The sequence below is a fragment of the Drosophila navojoa genome, chromosome 2 (genome assembly GCF_054131105.1).
Source record: "Drosophila navojoa isolate 15081-1374.11 chromosome 2, UAZ_NAV_1.0, whole genome shotgun sequence".
In the NCBI taxonomy this organism is placed as follows: domain Eukaryota; kingdom Metazoa; phylum Arthropoda; class Insecta; order Diptera; family Drosophilidae; genus Drosophila; species Drosophila navojoa.
This window is the reverse complement of record NC_142890.1, coordinates 25435207-25453904: the sequence shown is the minus strand read 5'-3', so window position 1 is coordinate 25453904 and position 18698 is coordinate 25435207. Positions and strand designations below refer to the sequence as shown.

Sequence of the window (18698 nt, the reverse complement as noted above, 5' to 3'; positions counted from 1 at the left end):
AACTCTATTTAGATTATATTAAATAAATATATGAATATAAATATATGTATATTGTTATATGGTCAAATAAATACTTTGTAAACACATAGAGACTTTCTAGAAACATAACCCTGAAGAGACTTAGAGCATTTATAGTTCGGTATGCTGGAAATCTTTTCTCCCATATCAAATGCTGTTTTAATATTTTTCAACTCAGTTCTGGTTGTGCTGTCGATGGGTTCGGTGCTTCCCAATTGCACGATCCTCTTAGTTGAATCGTAATAATATATAAAACAGCTAAGAATAGTGCAGTATATAGTATATATTATATTTTATACCTATTTGTATTTTTTTATATAGTTAATTCTTAGAATTTTAACATGCTATTGAAGCAGCTAAAGTCATATTTACTATGCATCTGCGCGGCTCTGTTAAGCTTTAGTGCAAGTAAGTAAATTATAAAATTATTAGAGTAAGGTATAATATACATACGTACATACATACATACAATCTTGTTGCATGTCTTGAGTGATAATACAAAAGTCAGAATCTGTGATTGTCAGTCAACTTTCAGCAATGAAAGAGATCTGAGTATGAGAGCATGACAAACACAAAGAGGAGAGAGAGTGAGAGAGAGAGAGAGTGCAAGTTCTCTGTTATTGTTTTTGTTAGCGGGTACATCTTCGATGACCGGTATATCATAAATGTAGATAGACAGAAGCCGAGTTTATATGTATGTATGTTTAAACGTTGTAGACTTGCATACATGCATTACCGAGAGCGTTTATACTTGTCTAATCTACTCTTTGAATATTCCAACAGAGAATATAAGGCACTGTGTTTTTTTTTTAGTTAAACATCATTTAATAATTAATCATTCCTTTACGTAAAAGGGTCAGTGTATGGCGCCTGCGGAGCCATCCAATTCGAGTGTGATAACGGCAGCTGCATTTCGAAATTCGAGGTATGCGACGGAACCAAGAACTGCCCAGATGGATCGGACGAAACGGGCCTCATCTGTGTGTCGCAGCGAAATCAGTGCACTAAACCCTACTTCGCGTGCAGTTACGGCGCATGCGTGATCGGCACGGCACCCTGCAATGGCATTGTTGAGTGTGTCGATGGCTCGGACGAGACGGTTATGCTCTGCGGCTCAAGTGACGACAAGCGACAGCTTGAGTCAAAATTGAGGCAAAACTGCAAGTGAGTAGTCCGTGTATTGGGCTTATCCAGATCTGAACAGTGCTCTGATTGGCCCTAGGGACGAGGAGATGAAGTGCCCCAATGGCATATGCCTTGAGAAGAGCATGTATCTGTGTAATGGCTACGACGACTGTGGTGGCGGCTATGACGAGTCGGTCGAGTTTTGCGGACACATCGAGTGCCCGGGCTATGCCTTTAAATGTGCCAGCGGCGGCTGCATCGCCGGCGATCTTACTTGCAATGGCAAAGCAGATTGCTTCGACAATTCCGACGAGGCGCCGCTGCTCTGCAACACCTCATCAGTAACGACCCAGCCAACGCTCGTACTGCCCACGGACCTGACCGGTTGCCCATTGCCTCAGGGCGATGAGCAGCCCATATTGAAGGATAAGTACGGCACTTATCTAAAGCCGCCTATTATCAGGGAAACGGTCTTCTTCTCCTGCAAGCCCGGATACGTTTTGGAGGGCGCGGACAAGAGCCGTTGTGCTAATCATCAGTGGAGCCTCGACGTGGTGCCGAAATGCGTGAGTGAGTAGTGCAATGTTCAGCACCGTCTATGTGTCTAATGAAAAACACCTTGTCCTACAGAATATTGCGACACTTGGCGAGACTCTGAGGGCCGCTCCAAGAACCTGCTCTATGGGTACTCGACTTACCCCACTTGCACATATGAGGGACAAGCGGTCAACTGCACCGCACGCTACCATCCGCCTGGCACCGAGGTGACTTTCATCTGCGCTACCGGCTTCAGATCGAGCAGCATACTGACACTGCCGCCTATGAAGTGCTTGGCCGGCGGCTACTGGAGTCGTCAGCGCGTACCCTGCGCTCGGGAGTGTGGCCTGATTGCGACACCTATCAAACAGTTCTCAGCCAACGGATATTCTATCAACAACACGGTGGTGCCATGGCACGTCGGCATTTACGTCTGGCACAACGAGAAGGACTACAATTTCGTCTGTGGTGGCTCCCTGCTCACCCCCGACCTGGTGATCACGGCTGCCCACTGTGTGTACAGCGAGGTGACCAGGCATATTTACAATGTTGACACGTTTCGTGTGGTTGCCGCCAAGCTGTACAGAGGCTACAATGATGTCACCAATGAGGATAAGAGGCGGGACGTTGAGTCGATTATGGTTGCTCCGTAAGTAAACGAAATACCGGAATCCTTAAAATATTACATCAAAAAAAGAAACTGTTATGTTTTAATACCTACGGTTTCAAATAGATACTACTGCTAATGACCCCCACAAACTCAATGCAATTATTTCTTCCAGTGAATATAAGGGCCGGGAAGATAATTACAAAAACGATATAGCCCTGATCATGCTGAGCGAGCCATACAAGCTGAGCAATGTCATTCGACCGGTGTGTGTGGAGTTCTTCAGATTTGCCGAAAAGGAGACCATCAATAACGACGTGCAGGGCCAGTTTGCTGGCTGGAATTTTAAGGACAAGCGCGAGCTGCAGTTTGTACCAGCTAAATCGCAAATGAACTCCGTATGCCAGGCCAGTCTGTATGACATTAGTCCTGATAAGTTCTGCATGTATACCCAGGGTAGATCCCTGGCCTGCCACGGCGACAGCGGAGGCGGATTCACGGCAAAGCGAGAGATGCTCGAAGACGCTCGACAGACGTTCTCACGCGATCGGTTCCGCCACTACCTGTACGGCGTCATCAGTAGTGCTCCAAATGCCGGACAGTGTGCCGAGAGCCTGACAACACTGACAAATATCCAACACTTTGAAAGCATGATTAAAACAGCCATGCAGAAGAGTTTTGATGTCTACGCTTAGTCCTGAACTCATTGAGTGAAGTAAAGTTTTCATTCAACAAACAATAGTTGTATCCTATAGTTAAGTTTTTCTCTTACAGTACCTACTCAATAGTACTTAAAACCAAATATTTATGTATGTACTCACCTATAAAATTCATTTTTTAGAGATTTTATATATTTAAAATAAAGTACTCAATCCTAGCTAGCTACTATTAATCGGTACTCTATTTTTATACCCTGAACCCATTGAAAATGTGAAATCAGGGTAGAATGATTTTGTTGAAATGTATGTAACAGACAGAAGGAGGTGTGGCAGACACGATAAAGTGTATATATTCTTGATCCGAGCGACGAGCTGAGTCGATTTAGCTCTGTCATTCATTCATTCATTCAGTTTCTGTCATGCAGTCTCATAGCATTTAACTTCTGGCATAATTTCGCTAGATGACCTAAATTAAGAGAATTTATTTTTATGTGAATAATGTGATTATGTTTTCTATTTCGACAGGATACAGTTTTCTTTGAGCTTCAGTCTTTGGCATTGATGTACTTATATAGAGCCTTGTAGCATGCAGCTTTTGTCATGCAGCTGCCCTAACTCAAGTTTAAAGTTTTTGTCACATTCGCACAGTTTCAGAGTCGTTCATGGGGTTATATTTTTTTCTGAACGAACAAATTATGACCAATACTTCCAAAAGTTCCATCGAGTCTCGTAGTTTTCAGCTTTGGTCATGCAGCTTCCTTAACTACATCTTCGTGGACTTATATATACTTTATAGAATTTTGGTTTTTATTATAATTCACAGTAAAGACGGACTCATTGCTTCATCTGCAGCATCCCACTGTCCGGTGACAGTGTACATCTGATAATTTACGATCTGTGACAAGAATAACTCATAAAACCTGCATTAAACATGCACGTATGTTCTTATAATATTAATAATAATATAAAAAAAAAAAATTAATATTAATAATCTGCTCTAAAAAACATGCCTGAATATTTGGATCATTAAATGTGAATTTATTTTGAATAAAAGTAATCTACATTTCTATAAACATTTTATCCCTTAACTTTTGCACGATTTATAATTAAGGCTTTTGGCTCTATAAAGATTTTTCGAAGTTTTCCATAACGCAAATTTTGGCCAATTTATTGATTAAACTACGTAACGAGAGGAGTTGACATGCAACTACATAACGAGGAGTCTGACGCGATTCCCTTTGAATTTATGCATTCCAGGACAATGGTTTCAATCGTAGATATGTTCTTTTAATATCTTCGGCTTATCTCCCACCTGCTCTTTGCGCTGCTCTCAATATGTCATTGTGGACATTTTACAGAACATCAAAATTGTTTGGTTCATAAATTAGCAAGGACGGGTCGGGTCTGTGCTGCTCCAACTATCTTTGTGTGCTTGGTGTCATTTGTAATTTTTTGCTGTAGCCGTAGCAGCAGCAACAACAACAACAACAACAATAACAACAGCAATGACAACTACAAACAAATTTTAGTCCACTTCTGTTTTATGGCAAATTAATGGAGCGACATGCTGTCCATGTTCTAGCCGGACTCAGTCCGTCCGCTCCGTCCACTCGAGCCTGGCAGGTGGCCTGCATTAAGGGCTGCGGCAGTTACTTCCAGCCCCAGGACGAACCTTCACTGGACCGTAGCCGGCCGACCAGCCTCAGCTTCTAGGCTGCCACGCTTTGGAGCTGCTGTTTGTTTCACACATGCCAAATGAATGGGGAGTTTTTTTTTTTATTGTTGTTATTGCTGCGACTGTTGTTGTTTTTGTTGTTGTTGCCTCTGTCGATTTAATGCTATGTGGGCGCTGGTTTCTTTTGCCGACTTTGCCATGTTGCCAGCCAGGCTAACATATTGGACATTTATTATTTTCGTGAGTGTTTTTGCTCGTCGGGTAAATTATGGTTCCACAGCCGGCTGGTGGTGCAGCGGTGGTGCACTGGTGGGTGGGTGGTGAAGCTCGCTCCACCAACGAGCCCAACTGCCAGCAGTTCATTTGTTGCATTGTCGCCCCAAATTGGTTTGTACGGCCAAAACGCTTAGCTGGGTCAGATTAGATAGATCTGCCTTTGTGTCCAGTTTTTAGCTGATACTACGAGCTAGAGTGGGTCAGTAGAGAGTCGAGAGTGGAAAGGCGTGGGTGGCGCGTGGGAGTGTTAAATTAATAATTGCATAAATTTTACATGTGCTGTTGCATGAATTATGGCGGCGCAGCATAAATCGCGAATAATGTGCGCACTGGCCGTGCGAATATTTATGGCTGTGACTGTAAATCATCAAACCATAAACGCACTTGCAACGCCTAGCGGTTGCACGGTGGCAAATGCAACTCTTTGCACTGTGATTTTTTATTGAATTTACCAGCCCAGCCGAGCGAGTTTATCATTGAATTCTGTTGGATATGTTCTGCATATGAACTCGAAATTCTAATAAATCTCGACTTTCCAGTAGTTTCTCTATAATTATTATAATTTAATTTAAAAAAAGACAGATTATAAAATAAAAATTTTTTCTTAGATTATACAATTGGGATAAATAAAAAAATTGGTTCCAAAAAATACATCAGTTGGGTCACGGACCTTTTGGTCTTTAAAGACCATTTAGTGGACCTCTCTCATACAATCTATAAATAAACTCCATTGCATTTGTGTTTTGCAGAGCAGTGCTAACCACAGCATTGCATTGTTTGCACATTTGTATGGCATTCGCAGAAATGGACTCATGATAAATGAATGCGTAAATTTAATGAAGTCGCACAATTGTTAATATACATCAGCAAAAATATTTTGTAATTAATTTAATTATATATATTTAACGACAACTGAAGCTTCGATTCTTTTTACTAAGTCGGGTAAATATTTAAGGGAGATTTTAAAACTGGGAATGGGATAAAGAGTGTTGGAGAGAGAGTGAACTTGATCGAAAAGATATATATTGTGAATGAGAGAGATAGACATGCGAGATGATATGAGAACGAGAGTGAGAGATAGAGAGAGCTTTACTATTCTGTTATTTTTGTGTACTTCTCTTTTGAGTGATATTACTTCAAATAAGCTAAGCTAAGTTCTATTTCAATTTTCCTGATTATTATATGAAGTCATCTGAAAAATCAATCAGTCAGTCAAATATTCACTGAGAATAAACAGCTTTATTTAAATAAATTTATGTATATCGATAGATACTTGCATATCTATACACGTCTGCATAGCCTTGGGCACACTGGCAACAGATTCGTCCTTTTTCAAATGAAGCACTTCCGGCACATGCATCCATTATTCTTAATACACGCATGGAAATGAACAGAAATTCGCCCAATAAAAGTTCAATGCCATAAATTAAGAGCATCCTTGCCCGGCTGGCAATGTGGCATGATGGTGCTGAGGCTGGGGCAAGCAAACAGCTGCGGACTTGCGTCAATGGATGACCAGACGGGCGGGCAGCCAAAACTGCGTTTCCTGCTGCAGTGGCGCCTGCTGCAGCCAGCAATAACCGTGTTGCTGTCGCTGCTGTGTCGGTGTCGGTGTCGGTGTCGATGTCGGTTCGTTGTTGTTCTCGGCGTTGGTACTGATGCTGGACAGGAGTCCGAGATATGTGATCAGTTAATACGTTTCCGCTTTGCCAGCTAATACACTTCCCATTTAGCTTCCGGTGCGCTCTTGGATGACTTTAATAACCGAATGAGCCGAGGCAATTTAACTGGCCGCCAGCTGTTGACGGTTGGCTGCCGCAACAGAAATATGGAAAACAGAGAAGACATTACTCTCAGCTGGCGCACCGTGAGCTCCAACACTTTGATGTTTCGCAATCATTTCATTTTCTATATACATATATTGCAGGACGAGTGCGTCGGCCAGGACGCACTCTTAGATTTATGGCCGGGTGGCAGACACAGTGTCTGCAGTTCGGTCAGCCTGCGCGGGAGTCACTGCTGCTGCTGCTGCTGCTGCTGCTGCTAACGAAACTACAGCAAAAAGTTGCCAGCCCCAAGATGAGAAACTTGGCCAAGTCAAAGTCAATCCAAGCAGTGGCTGCTGCCAAGGGAACTGGCGAGGGCAGGATACGGCTGCTGGGCGCAATGTTTGTCAAGTTTTTGCGGTGCACTGCAGTTTTCCAGACGAAAGTGCAGCGCTCGCATTTGAACCCGAATCCGGAAGTCGGAAGCACTCCATTCAATCTGTAAGCAAGCAGCAACCATCACTCACTGCCGCTGGCTCCAGCTACAGCACTGCAGCAGGAGCCGCAGCAGCCCCGAAATGAGAAATTCACTTTTTATTTAAATTCTGGCGAAAAACAGCAGACTCTGTGCCCAGAGTGCCGACTCAGAGCCACTGCTACTGCTGAGTTTTCCAATGGCGTTTCCGGCGCGAGGAAGATGAATGTTGTGCCACCGACAACACGATGACGCCAATAGTTTTTCAACTCTCTGCTCTCCCTGTTTGTTGATTCTGCACAAAAATAATGAAAAAAAAGAAAGAAAACAGTTTGTTTTCGAAACTTCTGGCAGAGCTCATCCTATTTACGCCTACGAAGTGCTTTTCAACAACAATAATTGCAGAAATATAATATATAAATATAAATATATTTGTATTATATTTATTTACGTTTGGTCATAACTTACATTCGATCATTTAATTTTGTATATGGACGCATAAAAAATATGAAATAATAATTAATATAACATAAATTTATTATTTTGTAACTTTTTTAGAAATTTGTTCTCTAAAAAATTCTGAAGAGAACATTTATTCAAGTAAATAAGTTATGCCTGTGAGCGTATAGATGCATACGTATGTATATGTGTGTTTGCTCTTGTTTATATTTTCTTGTAGCTCTCTTAATAATCTCAAACTGAGAGTCACAACGCAAAAGATGTGTTTATTGATAAAAAAAATATTTATTCACTCATGTTGTTTTGTTAAGAATAAGCGTAAAATTCTCGATTCTATTCATCTCCAAGGAACAGAGGTAAATATACAGAAATAAATAAAAATACACAGTTAAATGAACTCTTCCATAATATTATATAATTTTGTAAATAGCATTGGTTAAAAGAAAAAATTCATGTTATGTGAATTTGTTTTGCTCATTATGATTAAATTAAGTAAATTAAACAGAGTGGAATGCTTATAGCAGAGAGGGAGGGAAAATGAGGCTGTTGAGATTGAGCTGTGGTTACTCTGCATTTGAGAGAGTATTAATATAACATAAATTTATTATTTTGTAACTTTTTTAGAAATTTGTTCTCTAAAAAATTCTGAAGAGAACATTTATTCAAGTAAATAAGTTATGCCTGTGAGCGTATAGATGCATACGTATGTATATGTGTGTTTGCTCTTGTTTATATTTTCTTGTAGCTCTCTTAATAATCTCAAACTGAGAGTCACAACGCAAAAGATGTGTTTATTGATAAAAAAAATATTTATTCACTCATGTTGTTTTGTTAAGAATAAGCGTAAAATTCTCGATTCTATTCATCTCCAAGGAACAGAGGTAAATATACAGAAATAAATAAAAATACACAGTTAAATGAACTCTTCCATAATATTATATAATTTTGTAAATAGCATTGGTTAAAAGAAAAAATTCATGTTATGTGAATTTGTTTTGCTCATTATGATTAAATTAAGTAAATTAAACAGAGTGGAATGCTTATAGCAGAGAGGGAGGGAAAATGAGGCTGTTGAGATTGAGCTGTGGTTACTCTGCATTTGAGAGAGTATTATAATTTTGTGAACATGTTCTGTATAAAATATAAATAAAATAAATTCTAGAAAATAAATATTTACTAAATTATATTTCATTTTTTTAATTTTAATATCCAAACAATTATGTTTTATACTTTTTTATATTTGTGCTTTTTTTTGTTATTTGGAAGGGGATTAGATAATCGTTGTCGAGTGTCAACAATACGTTCATAATCAGTTTACTTCTGGCTGTGTCAAATCGAGAGTCTCATTAGTCAATGAGAACGATCGTTTCAGTTGAACTCAAGCGCCAGTGGATGGAATTTCGCTACTGTGACAAGATCTAATAACAATTTATTTTAGTTATAAAAGGAATATGATTTTGTGGATAACACTCTTCGGATTAATGTGCAGAGCTTCAGCAGATGAAATTGTAAATATGTTAATATATTTAAATAATGTTTGCATTTCACGTCATGTTTTGTGTACCTCTAGAGCTACCCAATGTTACAGTTGCAGGAGGATATTGGTATGTAGGGCCTCTAGAGAATGAAAATAAAATACAAGCTTTTGCGTTTAGGGCAATCCAAGAACTATTGGCCGAAGTTGGTTCGGCAGGTTGACGCAGCGAATCAGCTGCGATTCTCGCCGATTATACAAGAGATCAAATACGATGTGATCAAGGTACTCAAAGAGGCATTTCCCAATAAGACAACAAACGTTGACTGCTTTGGCTCTCGAGTGGTAGGAGTTGGCAATGAGAATTCCGACCTAGACATGTTTGCACATATTGGTAAGTCTCTATTCGAATCCACACAAATAAGAAAATTGAAATGATTTGTCTCTTTCAGAATATCCAGCACAAACGGCAGTTCAGCAGTTGTATGCGACTGTTGACGTGCTTCACAAAAAAGCGAATCAAACTTGGAAAATAGTTAACACACTTGTCGATACCAGAGTTCCCATCATATGCCTGACCCACATTCAATCCAAGATCAAAGTGGATATAAATTTCTCTAAAGGAGCGGCTCCTGCGCGCGATCTGCTTGTTAGTTATATGTTTGATTTGCAGCCAATTGGTGAGAATATCTTTTTAATAGACATCTCAGTAATATCTGTATAGAAATCTTACCCTATCTCTGTATAGGTCGCTATATGGTTCACTATCTGCGGGACAGAACGAGAAGTCTTCTGCTAAGTTTTCAGCTGCGAAGTCATTTGCACACTTTAATGGTGATTTATTTCCTTCAAATATCACAGCTTTTGCCCCCAGTTAAAAACTTGCAACAAAATTTAGTTCCGGACATGGGGCGTAAGTTCGCATTAATTTCAGTTGGTATACATTAACACTAATGTTTGTTTGTTTTTTATTCAAGCCGTAATAACTAAATTTAACAACCTTTCTCATGTGGAATTGGGAATACAAATGGTCGATGTCAACCCGCAAACCATACAAGACGCACTCCAGCAATATTTTAATTTTTATCAAACCTTCAACTACGATAAATATACAATAAGTCCATACTATGGAACATGGATATCAAGATCTGAGCTTATAAACCTTTTGCCAAGAGGGTAATCATAGACACATATTTCCCTGATTTCTTTTTATATTTTGGTATATTATGTAATTTCATTTTTAATTTTTGAAGCTATACACTGCGTGCCGTAGATTGGATGAGGCCTATTTTGCTGCAGGACATAATCTACCTCAATGAGAACAATGCCGATAGAATATCACTTGAGCATCTAAAACGATTTTTATCCCTTTAAGTGTTATGTTAATATTTAGACTATATTTTCTCTATTCATAAATACTAGGAACATCGTCATTAGTTTATATATAGATTAAAATATGCTTGTAACAAATGTTAATGTAATTTGTTTGACTTATTTAAATTTGATTATATATAGATTAAGTAGTGTTGAAAATATGCTTGAAATAAATGTTCAATAATATATTTCTCATCGATATTTTGGTTGACTTTTTTGTTTATATAGATTAAATAGTGTTGGAACTTCTATTTCTTATCGATATTTTGATTGACCTATTTCAATAGACGAAATACATGAAAATATAATCCAAACGTACTGATAAGTATTTTCAGATTCTGAGGCATACGTTCCGGAGCTTGGAAATTGGGCAATGTTTTTTTCTGAGTGTGCCTAAAAGTATACTATAATATTATATTTCTTGTGATTTGATATCATGAGTTGATGATTATTAAAAAATAGACATTTTTAATAAATGGCAAGGAATATTGCTCCTAACTTTACCTTTATGAATAGACTGCGCATGTCAAAATATAAGTCATTTGATCATGTGCCTTAAATCTGTGGTCGTGTGTGTGTATATGAACATTGAGAAAGGTGCTTGAAAAACTTATCAACGCTTGAGGCAATTTTCATATGATAAGGCCAAATGGCAGTTGAAAGCGTGAGTGGTTTTGGCCCTTAGCCGGATTAGAAACCATTTTATGTGCCAGCTGACGGGGCGGTGTCACAGTCACACATACACAGGCGTCTATAAACACATTATTGTACTGCATAGGTGTAGGTGATATTTTGAAAAGGGATAAAGAGGCAACAAGCCCGACAAATGTCGCCAACACCGACGCAGTCCTTGTCTACCCAAAAGTATATGTGTGTGTGTGTGTGCTGGAACATCCATAAGTGTCATGTTTGGTATCCTCATTCATCCTTGGCGTGCACGCACGTTTTTTGCGCCCTTTTTGTTTTATTATGTGCACGAATTTCTATATACATATACACATATACATGTGCTGTATATATATATATACACACTAATGTGTGCGTGTGTGTGTGCGTGAGTGCGAGCCAAATAAATTCCGTAGCGCTAGAACCAAAGATTTATTATCAAATTAAATTTCTGACAGAATTTATTGCTTTATCTCTCGCCAAACATAGTTCTTTTGCCTCTCGGCAGCATCAGAAATACTCCACCAGCCGCCAACATTCATCCAACAAACCAACCAACCAACCAACCGAACCGAACTGAACCGAACCATCGAGCCCTGTTCCGTAAAGCGAGCCACTCTCAAGTCCGTGCATATCCGGAATCCTGCCGGTCCTGCGCTACTTTCCCGGTAAACAAGCAGCGCGAAATTCATTTTATTTGGTTGTTTTTTTTTTTTTTGTTTTATTTTTTTGTTCTCGTTGTGTGTTTTGTTAATAAAATTTATAGAGAACAAATTTGGACAATATGCGCGCATTATTCTCGCGTGTTTCGTACATTTATTTGGTGTTGATAGCAACACGCATCCACACACACACACACACACACTAAAATGCTTGCATGTGTGTAGAGTTCATAAAGCGCGTCGCATCGCGCTTTTCGGATTTAACTGCAGCTCTGGAGTGGGTGGAGGAGCGGCACATTAGCAAAGGAGCCAGCATACGAGCTGCAGCCCCTCTCCACTTAAAGATGATGCATGGCTGTTGCCACTCTCCATAATTAAGATGCTAAGCGGAAGACATTGGCCCCTAAGTCATGCAAACTTAATTTTCAATTTAGTTTAAAGAATATTTGTGTTGCTTGTGTGTATTTTATTAAGCAAACAAATAAATTTATATTCAACTTTAGACTTATTTTGAGTATTATGAACATTTTGAATTCAAACAAAATTAACAAGATGTATTTTTCTTGCTTCACTATTAGAAAAAAAGGACATTTTCAGGTATTTTTAGTCTTCAATTGAAATAATAAAATATTATTTTGTAAATTATTATTTTGCATGATATCTACATCAAATTAAATGAAACATAAATTTAAAAATATTTATTCAAAATTAAATTTAACAAATGAACATTTGAATACAAATCAAATACTTTCATGATAATAATAATTAAGTCTCAATTTCGAAAAATAACTTAATTAAACCAGAATTCAAATGCCAACAATTCAATTGAATTTGTACTTCAAAGATATATGTTAACTCCTTCTAGCAATATAATATATATAATAAATTTCCCAAAAAGGAGGAATAGGTTAGAGATTTTGTGAATTTATATAAATTTCCAGTGGATACAGTTGAATTGAAATCTGAATTCAGCACATGTATTGTTATTGATTTATCTGTATAGAGCACATACATCTTCCGATCTTACGTATGCCACACATTCCTGTCCGCCCACAATGAATAAACTTTTGCAATTTCAAATAATCGCAGGCACCATAATGAGGCCTTCGAGCGCACGCAGAGTGGGCGAGCCCGAAACCCACCCTAGACCAGGACACAGACCCAGCTCCCGTATCCGGTGCCCGTGGCGGGATGCGGGGTCCTAAACAAAGCCAATGCAGAGCCTGGCATACCAAAGAAAAGAAAAACTTTCTTATTGCCAAAACTGCCAAACTCAGAGCCGAAACCGAACCCGAAACCGAACCCTAGCCCCAATACCCAAACCCAGACCCAGACCCGCAGCCGCATCCACTCCTGCCCGCTTCGCCCCCCTCTCTCTTTCTCCAGCTGTCCTCTGCGGCGGCGGTGGCAAAGTCGACAGCGGCAGCCAAGACGACGCGGCGATAGCATGAGGGATTACAGCGCGTGATTTATATGGGATTCCGAAGAAATATGGGCGAAATGTGTCGGCAATTTTTATTGGACATTTTAAAAAGCGAGTAAGATGTTCTACGCGCACACATATACACTCACGCGCGCTCCCCTCCATCTGTTCCATTCCGCTTCTAATGTTGCTCTTTTTGCCGCTGCTGTTACTGTTGCTGTTGTTGTTGCTGTTGTTGTTGGCTCCTGGGAATAAGAAATAAGGAACTGCGGCAAGAAAGTTGCCCAGGCCCTGGCCACATATTTTGCGCTGCTGTTGCTGTTGTTGCTGCTTCGCTGGTGCTGGTGCTCCTGCTGCAGCAGCTGCTGCCGCAGCATTTTTCCCCACTTGATTTTCTGTGCGTAGTTAGTAAGGAAGTCGCGTCCGCGTTCGCGTCCATTCGCTGGCAGCCTCTAACGAGCGCCAGCGAATATTTATGATCGCCCTGAACCCACCGCCCATCCCACCAGCTCACCATCCCCCATCCCCTATCCTCAGCCACGGCCTGCAATAGCCAACAGTCGGCCGGTAGCAAAAGTTTTGCCCAACTTTGCCATTTTCAGCGGTTTTGCATTAATTTAAATTTCGAATGCAAATGAGCCAATTTCACTGAGTGCCACGTTTTGGTCTAAAGAAGCTGCCGCCGCACACCCCCGTCAACCCCATCAAAGAGCGGCCAATTGCCGGCTTGACAAATTGCCCAAAAGCTCGCGATTCACGCTGCCAACTTTCCACTCATCTTCCACTCTTCTATTCATCCACTTGCACTCTCGGCTACACGAATTTCTGTGTGAATTGTGACGCGCAGCAAGTGGCGTCAAAATGATTTAGTTTGTCCCTGGCAGTGCAATTGTTAATGCGCCACTTAATTTAATCGCCTCCAGTCAGCCCCACCAGCCACCAGCCACCCACCACACCCCACATATGGGCGGGGCAGCACTGTTTTATGTATTTCTGGATTTTGTCGCTCGTTTTTTTTCCCCGTTGCGTAGCGAAATTGCAACTCGCAGCACGTTGTAATGGAAATTAATTAGGCAACTCCAACCGTCATCAGAGACAGCCGACGCCACGGCAGCGGCCTCGCTGGCGGCACTTTATATAATTTAATATCGTTTTGAATTTAGCGGGTGTTCCACCTTGAGCATATTGTTGTAATTTACAATGCCAACGCATTAATCGACGAGCCCAACCCAAGCTTGTTGACCAGGATCTCGATTTAACTGACTCAAGTCTTGAATACAGTTTGCCTACCTCTTAATTTTAAATATTTATATGTGTGAATATTTGCATATCACACAACCTATTTGATTGCTTAACGTAAAATACATGAATTTTAGTATTCCTTCTTCCTGCTGCTTCAGATCTCTTAGAGTACTCCGTATGTCATATTAAACATACTACAGTCGAGCGCCGAATATTTGTACCCTGCTAAATCGAAAATCGCGGTAAATCAATAAAGTTCTATCTCCTTCAGAAAAAATCGTTCTCGATAATTTTCGATAAATATAATTTCTGTGTATATCGAAAAGCAAACGTAAGTTTCGAATTATCGGGAATTAAATAAATTCAGTTGACAAATATTAAGGAAATTTATAAATTAAATATTCATTTAACAAATATTTTATATAAATACATTAATTCTTAAAATAGAGACAGATGATCGCTTAGCCCAGATCAATTTATAGCAAATCAATAAGAAGAGAAAAATTCTGTAGAAATATGAAACGTAAACGACTTTCGTTCCGGTAGAGCCTATAATTATCAGCCCGATCTCAAATCATAAACATAAAATATCGACAACAATTGCAAGTCGAAAATATAAGAAAGAAAATGAGAGTAAATACATATTTTGTCCTTCGATTTGCCATGCTACAAATATTAATGCCATTAAATTGCACAGGTGAAGCACTCGGTGACCTTGACCTCAATGCCACATTACGATGTCCATTGTCTAGCGGAAATTATAGGCATTACGCATTATTAGGTCACAGCCAAAGCACTTTTGCTTTCCGGCTTGCAGGCCGCACAGGTAGCTACATTAATTCAGCCATAAAACAACGTGCACCTACCACACAGTGGAAAGGCCGTCGATATGACCTCCGATTCGTTGCGAGGCAATAAAACAGATTTTCGTCAACCAACAGGGCTGACAGTACGGTGAGGTCACGCCAAAGAAATGCATTACAAGAGCAACAGAGCTGAGTCGACTCCGGGCTGCGCTGCTCTCTACGCCGAGAGAGTGCGATGCCAACAATGCGATAAGATAAGTGGACGATGCCAACTAAAATGTCATAAATCTCAGCGCTAAGGATGCCTGCTAAAGCAACGCAAGGCAAGCCAAAGCAAGGCAAAACAAATCTGAAGAAAGCAGAAGACGCCAAGTGAAAGAGTTGTCGCTGGCTCGCTCGGCGGGTAGGTGCACAGCAAAGGGGTCAGCGCAGACGTCCAAAAATACACTTGACATATGAGTATCGAGTACCCATGTGTGTGTGTGTGTGTGTGTGTGTGTGTGTCGCACAGCACTTGCCCCAAACGCTCGACGCCGCGCACTGATTTATTTTCCCGTTTTGCAGCAGATTTCTTGATGCAGTATTCGTATAAGCAGACAGCAGGCGGCTAACAAGATGAATGGCTCAAATGGCGTCCGGGCGGCTATTGGCCGTCGTTGGCGTCGCTTATGTGTAAAAAGGCGAAAAGGCAGCGAACAAGCAACAACAAAATTAAAACCAGCTAACCAAGTTAGTTGCTTCAATTTCGAATAGTCATGCCTAAGCTTAGGTTTTTTGCCGTATCAGCATAATTTAAATATGAAGAAGATGAGCGCTAGACTACCTATTATAATCTACTGTAGTAAATATACTATGTAATACAATATATTCCCCAAAATGAGATCTAATACTGATTCACACGTCAGGTCGTTCATATGATATTTCTAAAGAACTACAGCCCCATTTTAGGCACCCATACAAGTTTCTTATTAGAAGTGAATTATTTTTATAGTGAATATATTTTATTTAATATTTTTCGAATTCATTACTTAATGATTAATAATAAAGCTTGGTTTTAATAATTATCGAAAAAAAAAAAAAATATTACCCTTTAAAAAAAACTTAATGGGTATTTAGTCATCGATAATTAAAAACTTTTTAATAAATGCCTATTTATTTAATTTTAATTCCTAAAATAATATGTGGCTTAAGGAGTCTCAAATATATAATCATGCCTGTACAACCCACCACTTCTTATGGGTAAAAAGTCAACTGAACATAATACCCTACTCTTGCTTAAAAAGATGTGATGAAAAATAAAAAATATGAATTTTGTGTCTAGTGCATTTAATTAAATAAAATAAATAAAGTATATATAAATTTGCTAATTAATAAAATGAATGCTTACAATGAGTTTTTGTTGTATAGCTTACAGGGTATTCAGAAAAGCGCATAATAACAATCAAGCTAAAGTCTTGAATACCCTACTAACTAGTGTTCCATTGCTTGCTAATTTATTAAAATCATCAACCGAGTCTAAGTTGTTGACTGCATCATATATTTTTTGAAAACCTCCTTAGTTATTGGAGTTTCACTCCATGTTTGAATTAAACAAATTATAATAATTCAATTGAAAATCAATCAACCCTTTACATTTTATTCGAATAGTATTCGACTAGCATTAGCAGCTGCCATCAGAAGGTGTTTGCTTATTATGCTCCACGTGCATGTGTGTGTGTGTGCGTGTGTGTATTTCCACCCCCATTAGGTCAACAGGCGAGAGGCGGCAAGAACAAGCAGAAGAAGAGGAGATGACGAAGAAGAAGAAGAAGAAGAAGAAGAGCAGCAGCGACGCCATGGAAACCTTTAATACCCATCATAGATCAACCATTTTGGTCGTAAATTACATTTGAAATCTCTAATTTGTTTTGCTCCAAAGGTGGAATCCTTTCTCGAAATCCCCTTAACTGACTTTTTACTTGTCGCTTTTGTTGTTGATTTCCACAGCGTGGCGAATGAAAGATTAGAGAGAGAGAAATGGGATTTGTTTCGATCTAAAACCGATACGATGCTTGACAGTGTTTTTTTTTTGGAAATGTTTTGAGTTTTATTTTCCTTCTTCAGGCTTACTCCACACTTTTTGCTAGTTAGCGTCAAGTCAAGCAAAGAATCCCATCGTTGCACACATGAATGTGCCACCGAATTGAGTTAGCATGCGAGGCACGTTGAGTGCAACGAATTAAAAGACAATATCATCAATTATGTTATTAGCATGAAAAAGGGAATTCGCCAAGACCCCAGAGAGATGACGCGGATTCTTGCGCATGCAGATTTTGAAGAATTCCGCGGAGCAAGACATAAAGCTAAGCCTACACACTGGCTGGCTGGCTGACTTGGCATAATTCACGGTGCTCCTGCAACGATTCGTGTCTGGCATATCGCATACGGTCATGCATAACCAAAGAAGCGGACATACTAAGGACTGCTGGAGACAAATTCATACAGATATACATATAGAATGCGTATGCGGTGCCGAACGATCGTGAGTTATGGGTTGTCACCTGTCTGTCGGGGCTGTCAAATTGAAAGTGGATTGAACTGCGCCGCGCGGCTGAGCAATCGCAATCGTAATCTTATCGATTGCCGATAAGCATATCAATTAGCGTCAATCGATGCAACGCTTGGCCCTGGCCCATGGCCCGGCCCTCACTTAGCACTCGGCTAAATGCACATGAGTAACTCATGTTCCGATCGTCCATATCGGCCGGCGATCGCTTGGATTTTTGCTGGCCATGCGAATGTGTTGCCAGAGCTCTTGGCTTGCTTTTTAATGAAAATTAATTGCGCCACCAAAGTCGTGTGTTTTGGTCGCATTTAATTGCATTTTACAGTCAACGACTTTGGCCGGACTAAGAGTTAGCCAGACAGCAGCTCGCACCTTCCTACGGGTCGACGGCTAATTTATCAAAAAGCTAAGAATGTTGTTGCTCCTCGCACACTCGCATACACACACGCATGCAAAAACAAGCGCATGATTAATTTCTGACAAATGTGCGACACAAAAGAGATGTGACACACCTCGAGGCCCCAAACACTGGACCACAAGATGGCCGCACTGCCTGCCTGGCTGACTGGCTGACTGGCTGACTGGCTGACCGGCTGGATGCCCGGCCTTCCACTTGGCCGGTCTTCCCGGCATTTTGATCGCCTCTACACGAACCTGCAGCTTTCTGTGACAAACTGGTATACGCAGCGTCTCCTCCATCGCAAACCTGGCCGTGTGGCATCAGGTTCCACAGACTGCACACGCGCTCGAAATGATCGATTGCAGCTGGTCCGGGGACCGAGTGGCTGGCTTTTGGCCCCGTGGCGAGGGTTCAAACCCCATGTGGACACACCATACATCATGCTCTTATCAACTAGACAACTTCTGCACTAATTTGTACGCATTTCCGCAGCAACCTAAGCAAACAGC

General features: G+C 40.2%; 2 protein-coding genes across 2 annotated transcripts; both read left to right on the top strand.

Annotated features, from left to right (window-relative positions):
• The first annotated feature begins 200 nt into the window (after nucleotides 1–200).
• Nucleotides 201–3074, top strand: modSP (modular serine protease). The gene is made up of 5 exons (XM_018113553.3): nucleotides 201–426; nucleotides 873–1182; nucleotides 1241–1713; nucleotides 1774–2329; nucleotides 2463–3074. Exons 1-5 carry the CDS (start codon nucleotides 360–362, stop codon nucleotides 2980–2982), a joined length of 1926 nt encoding a protein of 641 aa, XP_017969042.1. The 5' UTR covers nucleotides 201–359; the 3' UTR covers nucleotides 2983–3074.
• A 5870-nt stretch (nucleotides 3075–8944) lies between these two features.
• Nucleotides 8945–10506, top strand: LOC108660226 (terminal uridylyltransferase Tailor). Its single transcript, XM_018113558.3, has 7 exons — nucleotides 8945–9105; nucleotides 9168–9201; nucleotides 9253–9465; nucleotides 9524–9751; nucleotides 9820–9984; nucleotides 10049–10247; nucleotides 10325–10506. Exons 1-7 carry the CDS (start codon nucleotides 9049–9051, stop codon nucleotides 10443–10445), a joined length of 1017 nt encoding a protein of 338 aa, XP_017969047.1. The 5' UTR covers nucleotides 8945–9048; the 3' UTR covers nucleotides 10446–10506.
• The last annotated feature ends 8192 nt before the right edge of the window (nucleotides 10507–18698 follow it).

Bases quoted from the DNA above. Each gene is read 5' to 3' on its own strand.
- LOC108660226 (XM_018113558.3), top strand. From the start codon at position 9,049: ATGATTTTGTGGATAACACTCTTCGGATTAATGTGCAGAGCTTCAGCA. The intron at 9,466-9,523 runs GTAAGTCTCTAT...TGTCTCTTTCAG, and splicing joins AGACATGTTTGCACATATTG to AATATCCAGCACAAACGGCA. The intron at 10,248-10,324 runs GTAATCATAGAC...TAATTTTTGAAG, and splicing joins ATAAACCTTTTGCCAAGAGG to CTATACACTGCGTGCCGTAG.
- modSP (XM_018113553.3), top strand. From the start codon at position 360: ATGCTATTGAAGCAGCTAAAGTCATATTTACTATGCATCTGCGCGGCT. The intron at 1,714-1,773 runs GTGAGTAGTGCA...CTTGTCCTACAG, and splicing joins CGTGGTGCCGAAATGCGTGA to AATATTGCGACACTTGGCGA. The intron at 2,330-2,462 runs GTAAGTAAACGA...TATTTCTTCCAG, and splicing joins GAGTCGATTATGGTTGCTCC to TGAATATAAGGGCCGGGAAG.